Below are 18,030 nucleotides of genomic sequence, written 5' to 3' on the forward strand. Positions count from 1 at the left end.
ATACCTTCTTCCCTCATTCGTTTCAGTGACCCTCTATAAAGGGGGATGTGGTCGTGCCTGGGGGAGTCTGTGCTTTGTGCTTAGGACTGAGGTGACCGTTGTCTATTACTGCAAACCAAATGGCACCCTATTCCCTACAGAAAGAGGTAGTTGTATTGGGGTGTATCTCGGTACAGAAAAAGGTAGTTGTATTAGAGGGTATCTAGGTACAGAAAGAGGTAGTTGTATTGGGGGGTATCTAGGTAGTTGTATTGGGGGGGGGGGGATCTCGGTAAAGAAAGAGGTAGTTGTATTGGGGGGGGGGGGGGGGGATCTCGGTAAAGAAAGAGGTAGTTGTATTGGGGGGTATCTAGGTAGTTGTATTGGGGGTATCTAGGTAGTTGTTTTGGGGGAATCTAGGTAAAGAAAGAGGTAGTTGTATTGGAGGTATCTAGGTAGTTGTATTGGAGGGGTATCTAGGTAGTTGTTTTGGAGGTATCTAGGTAGTTGTATTGGAGGTATCTAGGTAGTTGTATTGGAGGTATCTAGGTAGTTGTATTGGAGGGTATCTAGGTAGTTGTATTGGAGGGTATCTAGGTAGTTGTATTGGAGGGTATCTAGGTAGTTGTATTGGAGGGTATCTAGGTAGTTGTATTGGAGGGTATCTAGGTAGTTGTATTGGAGGGTATCTAGGTAGTTGTATTGGAGGGTATCTAGGTAGTTGTATTGGGGGGTATCTAGGTAGTTGTATTGGAGGGTATCTAGGTAGTTGTATTGGAGGGTATCTAGGTAGTTGTATTGGGGGGTATCTAGGTAGGTGTATTGGGGGGTATCTAGGTAGTTGTTTTGGAGGTATCTAGGTAGTTGTATTGGAGGGTATCTAGGTAGTTGTATTGGAGGTATCTAGGTAGTTGTATTGGAGGGTATCTAGGTAGTTGTATTGGGGGGTATCTAGGTAGTTGTATTGGGGGTATCTAGGTAGTTGTATTGGGGGGGTGTATCTAGGTAGTTGTATTGGGGGTATCTAGGTAGTTGTATTGGGGGGGGTATCTAGGTAGTTGTATTGGAGGGTATCTAGGTAGTTGTATTGGGGGTATCTAGGTAGTTGTATTGGAGGTATCTAGGTAGTTGTATTGGAGGTATCTAGGTAGTTGTATTGGAGGGTATCTAGGTAGTTGTATTGGAGGGTATCTAGGTAGTTGTATTGGAGGGTATCTAGGTAGTTGTATTGGAGGGTATCTAGGTAGTTGTATTGGAGGGTATCTAGGTAGTTGTATTGGAGGGTATCTAGGTAGTTGTATTGGAGGGTATCTAGGTAGTTGTATTGGGGGGTATCTAGGTAGTTGTATTGGAGGGTATCTAGGTAGTTGTATTGGAGGGTATCTAGGTAGTTGTATTGGGGGGTATCTAGGTAGGTGTATTGGGGGGTATCTAGGTAGTTGTTTTGGAGGTATCTAGGTAGTTGTATTGGAGGGTATCTAGGTAGTTGTATTGGAGGTATCTAGGTAGTTGTATTGGAGGGTATCTAGGTAGTTGTATTGGGGGGTATCTAGGTAGTTGTATTGGGGGTATCTAGGTAGTTGTATTGGGGGGGTGTATCTAGGTAGTTGTATTGGGGGTATCTAGGTAGTTGTATTGGGGGGGGGTATCTAGGTAGTTGTATTGGAGGGTATCTAGGTAGTTGTATTGGGGGTATCTAGGTAGTTGTATTGGGGGTATCTAGGTAGTTGTATTGGAGGGTATCTAGGTAGTTGTATTGGGGGGTATCTAGGTAGTTGTATTGGAGGTATCTAGGTAGTTGTATTGGGGGTATCTAGGTAGTTGTATTGGGGGGTATCTAGGTAGTTGTATTGGAGGGTATCTAGGTAGTTGTATTGGAGGGTATCTAGGTAGTTGTATTGGGGGGTATCTAGGTAGTTGTATTGGGGGTATCTAGGTAGTTGTATTGGGGGTATCTAGGTAGTTGTATTGGGGGGTATCTAGGTAGTTGTATTGGAGGGTATCTAGGTAGTTGTATTGGGGGTATCTAGGTAGTTGTATTGGAGGGTATCTAGGTAGTTGTATTGGGGGTATCTAGGTAGTTGTATTGGGGGGGTGTATCTAGGTAGTTGTATTGGGGGTATCTAGGTAGTTGTATTGGGGGGGGGTATCTAGGTAGTTGTATTGGGGGTATCTAGGTAGTTGTATTGGGGGTATCTAGGTAGTTGTATTGGGGGTATCTAGGTAGTTGTATTGGGGGGGGGGGGTATCTAGGTACTTGTATTGGAGGGTATCTAGGTAGTTGTATTGGGGGTATCTAGGTAGTTGTATTGGGGGGTATCTAGGTAGTTGTATTGGGGGTATCTAGGTAGTTGTATTGGGGGTATCTAGGTAGTTGTATTGGGGGGTATCTAGGTAGTTGTATTGGGGGGTATCTAGGTAGTTGTATTGGAGGGTATCTAGGTAGTTTTATTGGAGGGTATCTAGGTAGTTGTTTTGGAGGTATCTAGGTAGTTGTATTGGGGGTATCTAGGTAGTTGTATTGGGGGTATCTAGGTAGTTGTATTGGAGGGTATCTAGGTAGTTGTATTGGGGGGGTATCTAGGTAGTTGTTTTGGAAGTATCTAGGTAGTTGTATTGGGGGGGTATCTAGGTAGTTTTATTGGAGGGTATCTAGGTAGTTGTTTTGGAGGTATCTATACCAGAATAGAGGGCTGCTCTGACTTTCGAAAGGTCCAGTCTCTATGGGCTTCTTTCTATCTCTTTCTCTATGCTGTTTCTGAGACTCTTTCCTTCCCTCGTTCCTCTAACTTTCTCTCTCATTCTCCCACATTCACCCCCTCAACCTCTCCTCCTCATCCTCCTCCTCTTCTTTCTCTCTCTCCAATCCTCCCTCATCCTTTCACCTATATTTATCCAGTTTCTCTCCTCTTCCACCTACTCTCTCTCTCTTCCTTTTTTCTCCTCCTTTACATATTTTTATCTCTCAGTCTTTCTCCAACTCTTTCTCTCCCTCAGAACGATGAGGTGGTATACACGCCGTCGCTCTCGGACTGTCTGTCTATCGCTGGTCGTTGCCTCCCTCTCTCTCCATCTCATCCTCACCGTACTATCTCGCTCCGTCTACCAGAACCACTGTGACGCCCCCTCCCCTCGTCAGACACACCTCCACACCCTCCGAGCCCTGGTGGATACCAACTACACCTCCAGGATGTCGGACAACCACGCCAGCTATGCCAAGACACCCCCGGACACCAGAAAAGTGAACTCTTCCCATATGGACAGCAATGGCCCTCAAAAAATGGCCGAAAAGGACGCTGTCACAACCAAAATGGCCGTCAAGGTAGGTCATGGACATAAGGAGGAAGGGCCTGTAGACTCACTCACCATGACGGTAAGGGTAGGAAAGTTTGGCTCGATGGGGATTAAGCCTATGGGATCCGGGATGTCGAAATTAGAGGCTCTTTTTAGCCACCCGCTCTACAACATGCCAACCCCGCCCATCCATGAAGATGATTGGCTGCTGAAGGTGAAGCCCAAAGGAAAGGCGCGTGAGACGAGCACACAGATGTGGTGAGTTTAGGGAAGTAGCGTGATTGTTCTGAAAAAACAGACGCATGCTGCATGATCCTTTAGTTCATTACGGCAAATGTCCCTCCTATTTCTCCTGGCGTCTCCTCCACTTCCTCCTCTGAACTACTTCTCTCTTGTCCTCTCCTCCTATCGTCTCCTCCTCTTATCTACTTATCTCTTGTCCTCTCCTCCTGTCGTCTCCTCCTCTGAACTACTTCTCTCTTGTCCTCTCCTCCTGTCGTCTCCTCCTCTGAACTACTTCTCTCTTGTCCTCTCCTCCTGTCGTCTCCTCCTCTGAACTACTTCTCTCTTGTCCTCTCCTCCTGTCGTCTCCTCCTCTTAACTACTTCTCTCTTGTCCTCTCCTCCTGTCGTCTCCTCCTCTGAACTACTTCTCTCTTGTCCTCTCCTCCTGTTGTCTCCTCCTCTTAACTACTTCTCTCTTGTCCTCTCCTCCTGTCGTCTCCTCCTCTGAACTACTTCTCTCTTGTCCTCTCCTCCTGTCGTCTCCTCCTCTTAACTACTTCTCTCTTGTCCTCTCCTCCTCTTCCTCCTCTGAACTACTTCTCTCTTGTCCTCTCCTCCTGTCGTCTCCTCCTCTTAACTACTTCTCTCTTGTCCTCTCCTCCTGTCGTCTCCTCCTCTGAACTACTTCTCTCTTGTCCTCTCCTCCTGTCGTCTCCTCCTCTTAACTACTTCTCTCTTGTCCTCTCCTCCTGTCGTCTCCTCCTCTTAACTACTTCTCTCTTGTCCTCTCCTCCTGTCGTCTCCTCCTCTTAACTACTTATCTCTTGTCCTCTCCTCCTGTTGTCTCCTCCTCTGAACTACTTCTCTCTTGTCCTCTCCTCCTGTTGTCTCCTCCTCTTAACTACTTCTCTCTTGTCCTCTCCTCCTGTCGTCTCCTCCTCTGAACTACTTCTCTCTTGTCCTCTCCTCCTCTTCCTCCTCTGAACTACTTCTCTCTTGTCCTCTCCTCCTGTCGTCTCCTCCTCTGAACTACTTCTCTCTTGTCCTCTCCTCCTCTTCCTCCTCTGAACTACTTCTCTCTTGTCCTCTCCTCCTGTCGTCTCCTCCTCTGAACTACTTCTCTCTTGTCCTCTCCTCCTCTTCCTCCTCTGAACTACTTCTCTCTTGTCCTCTCCTCCGCTTCCTCCTCTTAACTACTTCTCTCTTGTCCTCTCCTCCTGTCGTCTCCTCCTCTGAACTACTTCTCTCTTGTCCTCTCCTCCTGTCGTCTCCTCCTCTGAACTACTTATCTCTTGTCCTCTCCTCCTGTCGTCTCCTCCTCTTAACTACTTATCTCTTGTCCTCTCCTCCTGTCGTCTCCTCCTCTTAACTACTTATCTCTTGTCCTCTCCTCCTCTTAACTACTTATCTCTTGTCCTCTCCTCCTGTCGTCTCCTCCTCTTAACTACTTATCTCTTGTCCTCTCCTCCTCTTCCTCCTCTGAACTACTTCTCTCTTGTCCTCTCCTCCTGTCGTCTCCTCCTCTTAACTACTTCTCTCTTGTCCTCTCCTCCTGTTGTCTCCTCCTCTTAACTACTTCTCTCTTGTCCTCTCCTCTTGTGTCTCCAACCCTCTTCTCCTCTCCCTCTCTTTCCCCCTCCACCCTCCCCAGGGTGAGTGACAGTGACATCGGCGATGACTCAGCCCATTGGAACAGGAGCAGTGACAGCCACCCCCCCTGGCTGAGGTTCCATCTTGGTATCTCCCGTTGGCAGCTCTACCCCCACCTGGACCCCAACATGGCACCTCTTGCTCAGCAGCTCAGCACACACCGTATCGTCAGCGCAGGTGTGCGTGTGGTGTGTGGTGTGTGTGTGTGGCGGAATAGGGGGAAGTTCCCCTTTGACACTGATCTTGGATCAGTATAGCAATTTCCCCACTAAGGGGGTTAAGGTTAGAATTGGGGGAGGGGAAGCTGATCCTGGATGTCTGTCAAAGGGAAACTTCACCCTGGAGTGTGTGTGGGTGGTGTGTGTGTGTGGGTGGGTGATGTGTTTGGGTGGTGTGTGTGGGTGGTGTGTGTGGGTGGGTGATGTGTTTGGGTGGTGTGTGTGTGTGGGTGGTGTGTGTGGGTGGGTGATGTGTTTGGGTGGTGTGTGTGGGTGGGTGATGTGTTTGGGTGGTGTGTGTGGGTGGGTGGGTGATGTGTGTGGGTGGTGTGTGTGGGTGGTTGGTGTGTGTGGGTGGGTGGTGTGTGTGGGTGGTGTGTGTGGGTGGTGTGTGTGGGTGGTGTGTGTGGGTGGGTGGGTGGTGTGTTTGGGTGGTGTGTGTGTTGGGGAGGGGTCTTGGGAGCCTGATTGTTGGGGGTGGGAGATATGGGGGCATTATGTCCTGTACACACAGAGAATGAAGTAGCACCCTAGAACACTATGTAGTTGACTACACCAGTGCCCTACTGTTAAAATCGCTGGGTGAGTTCCAATAATATCTCCTGTAGTGTACACTCGTATACTATTACACCAAAAGCATTGGATTGGTGGAGGCATGGGCTAGTGGGAGTTTCCAACATATTTCTTATACCAGTCATGTCCTTTCAAATTAGTGAAGGGAAGTGAACAGGTGCACACTTTGGGAGGAAGGGCAGATTGGGAGAATTGCAATTGCATTTCCTTAATCCCTCCCCTCTTCTCATCCGATGGGTTTTGAGAAGGAGGTGAAGAGAGAGGACGTGAGGAATCAAGGCAATGCAGTTGAGATTCTCCCATAGCTGGGAGGTAGTCTCTGTTGTGACGTTTAGAGTCAGGTATGAGGAGACCCCTAGTGGAGTAATGTAGAACTGCAGGATGAAAACATACAAACTGGATGACCTTATTTAGTTTCAAACAGGGGAACCCTGTGTGTGTGTGTGTGTGTGTGTGTGTGTGTGTGTGTGTGTGTGTGTGTGTGTGTGTGTGTGTGTGTGTGTGTGTGTGTGTGTGTGTGTGTGTGTGTGTGTGTGTGTGTGTGTGTGTGTGTGTGTGATAGAGAGAGCTCAGTGTGTACTCAGTATGTGAAGTTCAAGTGTTGCTATGGTAACCCGTCTCTCTCTCTCTCTCAGTGCAGAAGTCTGGAGGGACACAGCTCAAGCTGGTGATGTCATTTCCTAACTACGGACAGGCCATCCTCAAACCAATGAAGTGAGAGACTTACACACACACGCACACGTACACACGTACAGTACCAACAGTTTGGACCCACCTACTCACTCAAGGGTTTTCACTTAATTTGTACTATTTTCTACATTGCAAAATAATAGTGAAGACATCAAAACTATGAAATAACACAAGTGGAATCATGTAGTAACCAAAAAAGTGTTGAACAATATATTTTATATTTGAGATTCTTCAAAGTAGCCACTCTTTGCCTTGATGACAGCTTTGCACACTCTTGGCTTTCTCTCAACCAGCTTAATGAGGTAGTCACCTGGAATGTATTTCAATTAAACAGGTGTGCCTTGTTAATGTTAATTTGTGGAATTTCTTTCCTTCTTAATGCGTTAGAGCCAATCAGTTGTGTTGTGACAAGGTAGGGGTGGTATACAGAAGATAGCCCTATTTGGTAAAAGACCAAGTCCATATTATGGCAAGAACAGCTCAAATAAGCAAAGAGAACGACAGTCCATCATTACTTTAAGAAATTAAGGTCAGTCAATTCGTAAAATTTCAAGAACTCCGAAAGTTTCTTCAAGTGCAGTCGCAAGAACCATCAAGCACAGAGTTCAAGTAACAGACACATCTCAACATCAACTGTTCAGAGGAGACTGTGTGAATCAGGCCTTGATGGTCGAATTGCTGCAAAGAAACCACTACTAAAGGACACTAATAATAAGAAGCGACTTGCTTGGCCCGAGAATCACGAGCAATGGACATTAGACCGGTGGAAATCTGTCCTTTGGTCTGATGAGTGCAAATTTGAGATTTTTGGTTCCAACCGGCGTGTCTTTGTGAGATGCAGAGTAGATGAACAGATGATCTCTGCATGTGTGGTTCCCACCGTGAAGCATGGAGGAGGAGGTGTGATGGTGTGGGTGTGATTTACTGGTGACACTGTCAGTGATTTATTTAGAATTCAAGGCACACTTAACCAGCATGGCCACCACAGCATTCTGCAGCGATACGCCATCCCATCTGGTTTGTGCTTAGTGGGACTATCATTTGTTTTTCAAAAGGACAATGACCCAAAACACACCTAAAAGCTAGGGGGCACTATTTTTATTTTTGGAAAAATAACGTTCCCAAAGTAAACGGCCTATTTCTCAGGACCAGATGCTAGAATATGCATATAATTGACAGCTTAGGATAGAAAACACTCTAAAGTTTCCAAAACTGTAAAAATAATGTTTGTGAGTATAACATAACTGATATTGCATAATAATCCAATCAGGAAGTGACTCTTATTTTGAAACCGTTGTGTTCCTATGCATCCCTATTGACCATTGAAAGGGATATCAACCAGATTCCTTTTTCTATGGCTTACCTAAGGTGTCTACAGCCTTTAGACGTAGTTTCAGGCCTTTATTTTGAAGAATGAGCGTGAACGACCACATTGCGTAAGTGGATAGGTGGGGGCTCTCAGAGTGATTCTTGCGCAAAAGAGAGAGGCAGCCATTGTTCCTCCCGGTCCTAGTGAAAAGCCAACTGTCCCAGTTGATATATTATCGAATAGATATTTGAAAAACACCTTGGGAATTGATTATAAAAAACGTTTGCCATGTTTCTGTCGACATTATGGATATAATTTTGAATTTTTGTCTGCGTTGTCGTGACCGCTATTTTCGGTGGATTCCTGAGCATAACGCATCAAACTAACGGAGGTATTTGGATATAAAAAATATCTTTATGGAACAAAAGGAACATTTGCTGTCTAACTGGGAGTCTCGTGAGTGAAAACATCCGAAGATCATCAAAAGAGACGGTTAATTTGATTGTTTTTCTGATTTTCGTGACCAAGCTTCCTCATGCTAAGTGTACATAATGCTATGTTAGGCTATCGATAAACTTACACAAATGCTTGTATTGCTTTCGCTGTAAAGCATAATTTCAAAATCTGAGATGACAGGTGGATTAACAAAAGGCTAAGCTGTGTTTCGCTATATTTCACGTGTGATTTCATGAATATGAATATTTTCTAGTAATATTATTTGACTGTTGCGCTATGCTATTCAGCGTTGCTGATGACAAATATACCGGATCCGGGATGGGTAGTTCTAAGATTAAGATGTGTAAGGGCTATTTGACTAAGAAGGAGAGTGATGGAGTGCTGCATCAGATGACCTGGCCTCCACAATCACCCGACCTCAACCCAATTGTGATGGTTTGGGGTGTATAGTCTGAATATCTGTGTTCCTGTGTTGACTGTGTATGGTCTGTATAGCTGAGTTCCTGTGTTGACTGTGTATAGTCTGTATAGTTGTGTTCCTGTGTTGACTGTATCTCTGTCAGACAAGAGCGCGATGAGGAGACCAACTTCAACCTCTACTACTTCTCTGACTTTGAGAGACACAACGCAGAGATCGCTGCTTTTCACCTGGACAGGTAAACAATGAGTCTGTTTCTCACCTTGATAGCAACAGTCAGGGAGTATACAGCATACCACACCACTGACTGAATGGTGGAGAATAGAGCACACATTGAGAAGCATTAAATATGGACTCCTCTCTCTCTCTCTCTTCCTCCCTCTCCCCCATCTCTCTCCTCTCCATCTTTCTATCCCCCCACCCCTCTCTCTCTCTCTCTCTCTCTCTCTCTCCCATCTTTTTCTGCCTCTCTCTCCTCTCCCTCTCTCTACACCCCCCACCCCTCTCTCTCTCTCTCTCTCTCTCTCCCTCTCTCTCCCCCCTCTCCCATCTTTTTCTGCCTCTCTCTCCTCTCCCTCTCTCTACACCCCCCCACCTCTCCCTCTCCCATCTCTCTCCCCTGTCCCTCCTCTCCTCTCCACTCCCCTCGCTCTCAGGGTGTTGGGTTACAGGCGGATCCCCCCAGCCGTTGGGAGGCTGGTTGACGTGGTAACAGAGATCAAAGACATCACCACTGACCACAAACTGGCCCGGACCTTCTTCACCTCTCCTGGTCTGTTTATCATTATTTCACTCCATCCTTCCTTCACTCTATCCCTCTATCACACTCACCCCGTCTCCCTCTCTCTCACTCCTCTTTCTTTACCAACTCTCTCCTTATATTACATGTTTCACATCTCTGTTTTCTCTAGTGGGGGATATGAAAATAGATGCTGCATATTATTCAGCTGAAAGGCCATTTTTGCTGAATTAATTTCTTTCATTTTCAATCTTTCTCTCTGTCAGCTCTTGAATTGCTGCCTCTCCTGTCATCTACACTGATGATGAAGAGAAGAGTGCACTCAAACTCTCCTCTCCTCTCCCCCCTCCATCCCCCTCTATCTCCCCTAGTGAATAATGTGTGTTTCTATGGCCAGTGTTCCTACTACTGCAGTACGGAGCACGCTGTGTGTGGTCGACCCCAGAACCTTGAGGCCTCCCTGGCCATGATGCTGCCGGACCCCTCCTTGGCCACCAGACGTAGCTGGAGGTCTCCCTGGAAACGCTCCTACAGCCGCAGCAAACTGGCAGTGTGGGTATAGAGTCTATAGCTATATCTATAGATAGATAATAACTCTAACCCTAGCCTCAACTCCAACTCCAACCCTAGCCTCAACTCTAACCCTAGCCTCAACTCTAACCCTAACCTCATCCCTAACTCTCAACCCTAACTCTAACCCTAGCCTCAACTTTAACTCTTACCCTCAACCCTAAATCTAATCCCAGCCTCAACCCTAACTCTAACCCTCAACCCTAACTCTAACCCTCAACCCTAATTATAACCCTCAACCCTAATTCTAACCCTCAACCCTAACTCTAACCCTCAAAACTAATTCTAACCATCAACCCTAACTCTAACTCTATCCTCAACCCTAATTCTAACCCTCAACCCTAACTCTAACCCTCAACCCTAATTCTAACCCTCATCCCTAACTCTAACCCTATCCTCAACCCTAATTCTAACCCTCAACCCTAATTCTAACCCTCATTCCTAACTCTAACCCTCAACCCTAATTCTAACCCTCAACCCTAATTCTAACCCTCAACCCTAACTCTAACCCTATCCTCAACCCTAACTCTAACCCTCAACCCTAATTCTAACCCTCAACCCTAACTCTAACACTAGTCTCAACTCTTACCCTGTTGTCATGTTGCAGGTGGGAGAAAGACCCAGACTACTGTGACACAGTGAAGAAGACCCCACCATACAACAAGGGAACCAGACTGGTGGACCTGATAGACATGACAATACTAGACTTCCTCATGGGTAGGTCTGGTGGACCTGATAGACATGACAATACTAGACTTCCTCATGGGTAGGTCTGGGCTGGGGAGGGAGACTGGTGGACCTGATAGACATGACAATACTAGACTTCCTCATGTGTAGGTCTGGGCTGGGGAGGGAGACTGGTGGACCTGATAGACATGACAATACTAGACTTCCTCATGGGTAGGTCTGGGCTGGGGAGGGAGACTGGTGGACCTGATAGACATGACAATACTAGACTTCCTCATGGGTAGGTCTGGCCTGGGGAGGGAAGGAGACTGGTGGACCTGATAGACATGACTATACTAGACTTCCTCATTTGTAGGTCTGGGCTGGGGAGGGAGACTAGTGGACCTGATAGACATGACAATACTAGACTTCCTCATGGGTAGGTCTGGGCTGGGGAGGGAGACTGCTGGACCTGATAGACATGACTATACTAGACTTCCTCATGGGTAGGTCTGGGCTGGGGAGGGAGGGAGACTGGTGGACCTGATAGACATGACAATACTAGACTTCCTCATGGGTCGGTCTGGGCTGGGGAGGGAATGAGACTGGTGGACCTGATAGACATGACAATACTAGACTTCCTCATGGGTTGGTCTGGGCTGGGGAGGGAGACTGGTGGACCTGATAGACATGACAATACTAGACTTCCTCATGGGTAGGTCTGGGGCTGGGGAGGGAAGGAGACTGGTGGACCTGATAGACATGACAATACTAGACTTCCTCATGGTTTGGTCTGGGCTGGGGAGGGAGACTAGTGGACCTGATAGACATGACTATACTAGACTTCCTCATGGGTCGGTCTGGGCTGGGGAGGGAAGGAGACTGGTGGACCTGATAGACATGACTATACTAGACTTCCTCATGGGTAGGTCTGGGCTGGGGAGGGAAGGAGACTGGTGGACCTGATAGACATGACAATACTAGACTTCCTCTTGGGTCGGTCTGGGCTGGGGAGGGAAGGAGACTGGTGGACCTGATAGACATGACTATACTAGACTTCCTCATGGGTAGGTCTGGGCTGGGGAGGGAGACTGGTGGACCTGATAGACATGACAATACTAGACTTCCTCATGGGTAGGTCTGGGCTGGGGAGGGAAGGAGACTGGTGGACCTGATAGACATGACAATACTAGACTTCCTCTTGGGTCGGTCTGGGCTGGGGAGGGAGATTGGTGGAACTGATAGACATTACTATACTAGACTTCCTCATGGGTAGGTCTGGGCTGGGGAGGGAAGGAGACTGGTGGACCTGATAGACATGACTATACTAGACTTCCTCATGGGTAGGTCTGGGCTGTGGAGGGAAGGAGACTGGTGGACCTGATAGACATGACTATACTAGACTTCCTCATGGGTAGGTCTGGGCTGGGGAGGGAAGGAGACTGGTGGACCTGATAGACATGACTATACTAGACTTCATCATGGGTCGGTCTGGGCTGTGGAGGGAAGGAGACTGGTGGACCTGATAGACATGACTATACTAGACTTCCTCATGGGTCGGTCTGGGCTGGGGAGGGAGACTGGTGGACCTGATAGACATGACTATACTAGACTTCCTCATGGGTAGGTCTGGGCTGGGGAGGGAAGGAGACTAGTGGACCTGATAGACATGACTATACTAGACTTCCTCATGGGTAGGTCTGGGCTGGGGAGGGAAGGAGACTAGTGGACCTGATAGACATGACTATACTAGACTTCCTCATGGGTAGGTCTGGGCTGGGGAGGGAAGGAGACTAGTGGACCTGATAGACATGACTATACTAGACTTCCTCATGGGTAGGTCTGGGCTGGGGAGGGAAGGAGACTGGTGGACCTGATAGACATGACAATACTAGACTTCCTCTTGGGTCGGTCTGGGCTGGGGAGGGAGATTGGTGGAACTGATAGACATGACTATACTAGACTTCCTCATGGGTAGGTCTGGGCTGGGGAGGGAAGGAGACTAGTGGACCTGATAGACATGACTATACTAGACTTCCTCATGGGTAGGTCTGGGCTGGGGAGGGAAGGAGACTGGTGGACCTGATAGACATGACTATACTAGACTTCCTCATGGGTAGGTCTGGGCTGGGGAGGAAAGGAGACTGGTGGACCTGATAGACATGACTATACTAGACTTCCTCATGGGTAGGTCTGGGCTGGGGAAGGAGACTAGTGGACCTGATAGACATGACTATACTAGACTTCCTCATGGGTCGGTCCGGGTCAGGACATAATAATATATTAGAACTATAATAGTAATGAGACTGTAACAGTAATACCTTTCTATTGTGCTGTTCATGGAGACCAAAGTTTTTTCAATAAGCAGAAAGAGGAAAAAGCTGAAAATAAAACACAAACAAACATGCGTTCAACACAAACTATTTTGTTCCAGGTAATATGGACCGACACCACTATGAGACGTTTGACAAGTTTGGCAACAACACTTTCCTTCTGCACTTAGACAATGGGAGGGCGTGAGTATCCTGACAATGACATTGATGATCTGTTTTTCTTAATGGTGTGTGCGTGCATGTGTGTGTGTCTGACACTGTCTGTGTGCTGACTACAGGTTTAACTAACGTTAGTTGATTGTAACATTGACACGGTCTGTGTGCTGACTACAGGTTTAACTAACGTTAGTTGATTGTAACATTGACACTGTCTGTGTGCTGACTACAGGTTTGGACGTCACTCTACAGATGAACCCTCTATCCTGACACCTCTGGAGCAGTGCTGCAGGTATAACATATAGCATAATTAAGCCCCAAGACTCGATGTCCGCACCCCCGCAGGAATCTAAGTAGCATAATAACAACATCTGCATAAAAATACATCTGTTTCTGATAGAGATATCTGTTTTTGATAGAGATATCTGTTTCTATTAGAGATATCTGTTTCTGATAGAGATATCTGTTTCTGATAGAGATATCTGTTTCTGTTAGAGATATCTGTTTCTGATAGAGATATCTGTTTCTGATAGAGATATCTGTTTCTGTTAGAGATATCTGTTTCTGTTAGAGATATCTGTTTCTGTTAGAGATATCTGTTTCTATTAGAGATATCTGTTTTTGATAGAGATATCTGTTTCTATTAGAGATATCTGTTTCTGATAGAGATATCTGTTTCTGATAGAGATATCTGTTTCTGTTAGAGATATCTGTTTCTGATAGAGATATCTGTTTCTGATAGAGATATCTGTTTCTGTTAGAGATATCTGTTTCTGATAGAGATATCTGTTTCTGATAGAGATATCTGTTTCTGATAGAGATATCTGTTTCTGTTAGAGATATCTGTTTCTGATAGAGATATCTGTTTCTGTTAGAGATATCTGTTTCTGATAGAGATATCTGTTTCTGTTAGAGATATCTGTTTCTGATAGAGATATCTGTTTCTGTTAGAGATATCTGTTTCTATTAGAGATATCTGTTTCTGATAGAGATATCTGTTTCTGATAGAGATATCTGTTTCTGTTAGAGATATCTGTTTCTGATAGAGATATCTGTTTCTGTTAGAGATATCTGTTTCTGATAGAGATATCTGTTTCTGATAGAGATATCTGTTTCTGTTAGAGATATCTGTTTCTGATAGAGATATCTGTTTCTGATAGAGATATCTGTTTCTGTTAGAGATATCTGTTTCTGATAGAGATATCTGTTTCTGATAGAGATATCTGTTTCTGATAGAGATATCTGTTTCTGTTAGAGATATCTGTTTCTGATAGAGATATCTGTTTCTGTTAGAGATATCTGTTTCTGATAGAGATATCTGTTTCTGATAGAGATATCTGTTTTTGCAATCCACCCCATCCACCGGTGTTGGCCATCCTCATCTACAGTGGGAGGTGGCAGAGCCACAGCGGTGTTTAACAGACCAGCAGACATCCAGAAATGTGTATTTCTTTTTTTTATTTCTTATTTTTATTTTTAGAATTTTACCCCTTTTTCTCCCCAATTTCGTGGTATCCAATTGTTGTAGTAGCTACTATCTTGTCTCATCGCTACAACTCCCGTACGGGCTCGGGAGAGACGAAGGTTGAAAGTCATGCGTCCTCCGATACACAACCAACCAAGCCGCTGCTTCTTTTAACACAGCGCACATCCAACCCGGAAGCCAGCCGCACCAATGCGCCGGAGGAAACACCGTGCACCTGGCCACCTTGGCTAGCGTACACTGCGCCCAGCCCGCCACAGGAGTCGCTGGTGCGCGATGAGACAAGGAAACCCCTACCGACCAAGCCCTCCCTAACCCGGGCGACGCTAGGCCAATTGTGCGTCGCCCCACGGACCTCCCGGTCGCGGCCGGTTACGACAGAGCCTGGGCGCGAACCCAGGACTCTGATGGCACAGCTGGCGCTGGGAAATGTGTATTTCTAAAAACATAGATAGCATTCGAACGGTTTGGCGTACAAAGTAATGTGACCACTCTATGGAAAGATAAGACTCAGGAACACGATGGTGTTCTAACAAAGTAATGTGACCACTCTATGGAAAGATAAGACTCAGGAACACGATGGTGTTTTAACAGAGTAATGTGACCACTCTATAGAAAGATAAGACTCAGGAACACGATGGTGTTCTAACAGAGTAATGTGACCACTCTATGGAAAGATAAGACTCAGGAACACGATGGTGTTCTAACAGAGTAATGTGACCACTCTATGGAAAGATAAGACTCAGGAACACGATGGTTGTTCTAACAGAGTAATGTGACCACTCTATGGAAAGATAAGACTCAGGAACATGATGGTGTTCTAACAGAGTAATGTGACCACTCTATGGAAAGATAAGACTCAGGAACACGATGGTTGTTCTAACAGAGTAATGTGACCACTCTATGGAAAGATAAGACTCAGGAACATGATGGAGTTCTAACAGAGTAATGTGACCACTCTATGGAAAGATAAGACTCAGGAACATGATGGTGTTCTAACAAAGTAATGTGACCACTCTATGGAAAGATAAGACTCAGGAACACGATGGTGTTCTAACAGAGTAATGTGACCACTCTATGGAAAGATAAGACTCAGGAACATGATGGTGTTCTAACAGAGTAATGTGACCACTCTATGGAAAGATAAGACTCAGGAACACGATGGTGTTCTAACCAAAGGGGTTAAACATGTGTAAAAAACAATAGAATAATTCAGTATCTTTCTCATAACTCTCAGATAAAGGAGACACTTGAAAACAAACTTCCTTCTGCTGCATTGTTTTTCCGTTTATGAATCTGTTATTCAATGTGTTTCTGTAGGATAGTAATTTAAAAAAATATATATTTACCAAGAGGTCCTAAAATTCTAAATAAAATAACTAAATGACCATCTTAAAACAATTCAGTATGTTATCTTAGTAGAACCCCCATCACTACCCCAGCATCATCATATATTCCTCTTCTGTCTCATAGCTCTCACTCCATCACTCTCTCTCTCTCTAGGATCCGTCGCTCCACACTCCTACATCTGCGTCTCCTCTCCCTGCCCCAGTACCGTCTCAGTGATGTCATGAGGGACTCCCTTTCCCATGATCCTCTATTCTCCGTGGCCCCCCTCCTCTCAGAGCTGCACCTCTCCGCCCTGGACCGTCGCCTAGTGACCGTGCTCCAAACCGTGAGCCGTTGCCAGGAGCGACAACGTAGTCGCCATGGAGAAGGCGATGATGATGTCATCTATGATGATGTCACTGATTATAAGACTTTGGTTAAACACGTGACACCTGCAGGGTAGTGTTGTCACGTCCCCTTGACAACAGCATTTCAACCGTCTGAAGGAAATATGTCATGGCGCATCACCATGGTGATGATGATTTGTGTGTGACATCATTGCATCAGCAAGTCACAAGAGTGACATAATTACATTTAGAGTTCCTGGCATCATTCATTTGGCTCCTAACTGTTAGAGAGGATAGCTGTGTCTGCAGTGTCACAGTAGTTAGGGAATAGGATGCCTTTCCAGATACAGACTATGTGTAGGTTTAGTGTGGTGTATGGATGGATTAATGTTTATGTTTAAATCACTGTGTACATTTATTATAAGGCCTCATTAAATGTTGTCTTAATACATGGAGCGTACTTAGTGAAATCAAGCTCAGTTTTAGCATATACTTTTATTTAAGAGGATAGTTCAACCCTAAATCAAAGTCATTCTAATTGAGTAATGATATTGCATTTTACAAAAGTGTTTTACAAAGAACAAAAAAAAAAAAAAGATATTAAATAGAAACATGTGATTGAAGGGCCCGATTCAGACTTGAGATGAGTAGACTCAACATTGTGACTTAAGTCCATGTGAAGTCAAATTATCTCCAGTATGAATAGGGCCTGAAGTGAATAACAGTGTGGTTGTACAGTCTTGTACATTAATTGTTAACAGTAATGAAGCTACAGTAATGATTCCCCAATTTGTTGTGCCGTCACCCACGGCGACCCAAAAGACTATGGGCAATATTTTCCTCTCGCTAAACCTCACGCAAAGAGTTAAAGAAATACTGCTTAATGACAAGTTTGGTATTGTCTTTATACAAAGCAAAGCTCAGTCTCAAGCCATGAGACATGTAGAAATAGGCCAAGATGCTATATTATACTATATTAAACTCTATATTAGACCCTATATTATACTTTATTAAACCCTATAGTAGACACTATAGTATACGATATTAAACCCTATATTATACTATATTAAACTCTATATTAGACCCTATATTATACTTTATTAAACCCTATAGTAGACCCTATATTATACTATATTAAACCCTATAGTAGACCCTATATTATACTATATTAAACCCTATAGGAGACCCTATATAATACTATATTAAACCCTATAGTAGACACTATAGTATACGATATTAAACCCTATAGTATACTATATTAGACCCTATATTATACTATATTAAACCCTATAGTAGACCCTATATTATACTATATTAAACCCTATAGGAGACCCTATATAATACTATATTAAACCCTATAGTAGACACTATAGTATACGATATTAAACCCTATAGTATACTATATTAGACCCTATATTATACTAATTAAACCCTATAGTATACTATATTAAACCCTATATTATACTATATTAAACCCTATAGTAGACCCTATAGTACACTCTATTAAACCCTATAGTAGACCCTATATTATACTATATTAAACCCTATATTATACTATATTAAACCCTATAGTATACTATATTAAACCCTATATTA

At 44.9% G+C, this 18,030-nt stretch overlaps 1 protein-coding gene across 1 annotated transcript in view; it reads left to right on the forward strand.

The window, feature by feature from the left end:
• The window catches only part of LOC139370186 (extracellular serine/threonine protein kinase FAM20C-like), a 17,535-nt gene extending 655 nt beyond the window's left edge, over positions 1-16,880 (forward strand). Inside the window, exons 2-11 of the mRNA XM_071109522.1 lie at positions 2,977-3,531; positions 5,149-5,324; positions 6,574-6,652; positions 8,957-9,049; positions 9,468-9,583; positions 9,922-10,102; positions 10,728-10,837; positions 13,221-13,302; positions 13,508-13,567; positions 16,262-16,880. Coding sequence (XP_070965623.1) covers positions 2,981-3,531; positions 5,149-5,324; positions 6,574-6,652; positions 8,957-9,049; positions 9,468-9,583; positions 9,922-10,102; positions 10,728-10,837; positions 13,221-13,302; positions 13,508-13,567; positions 16,262-16,550 — 1,737 coding nt within the window. The 5' untranslated portion in view covers positions 2,977-2,980 and the 3' untranslated portion in view covers positions 16,551-16,880. The remainder of the gene's footprint in view (positions 1-2,976; positions 3,532-5,148; positions 5,325-6,573; positions 6,653-8,956; positions 9,050-9,467; positions 9,584-9,921; positions 10,103-10,727; positions 10,838-13,220; positions 13,303-13,507; positions 13,568-16,261) is intronic.
• Positions 16,881-18,030: the final 1,150 nt, after the last annotated feature.

Source organism: Oncorhynchus clarkii, chromosome 17, assembly GCF_045791955.1.
Source record: "Oncorhynchus clarkii lewisi isolate Uvic-CL-2024 chromosome 17, UVic_Ocla_1.0, whole genome shotgun sequence".
In the NCBI taxonomy this organism is placed as follows: domain Eukaryota; kingdom Metazoa; phylum Chordata; class Actinopteri; order Salmoniformes; family Salmonidae; genus Oncorhynchus; species Oncorhynchus clarkii.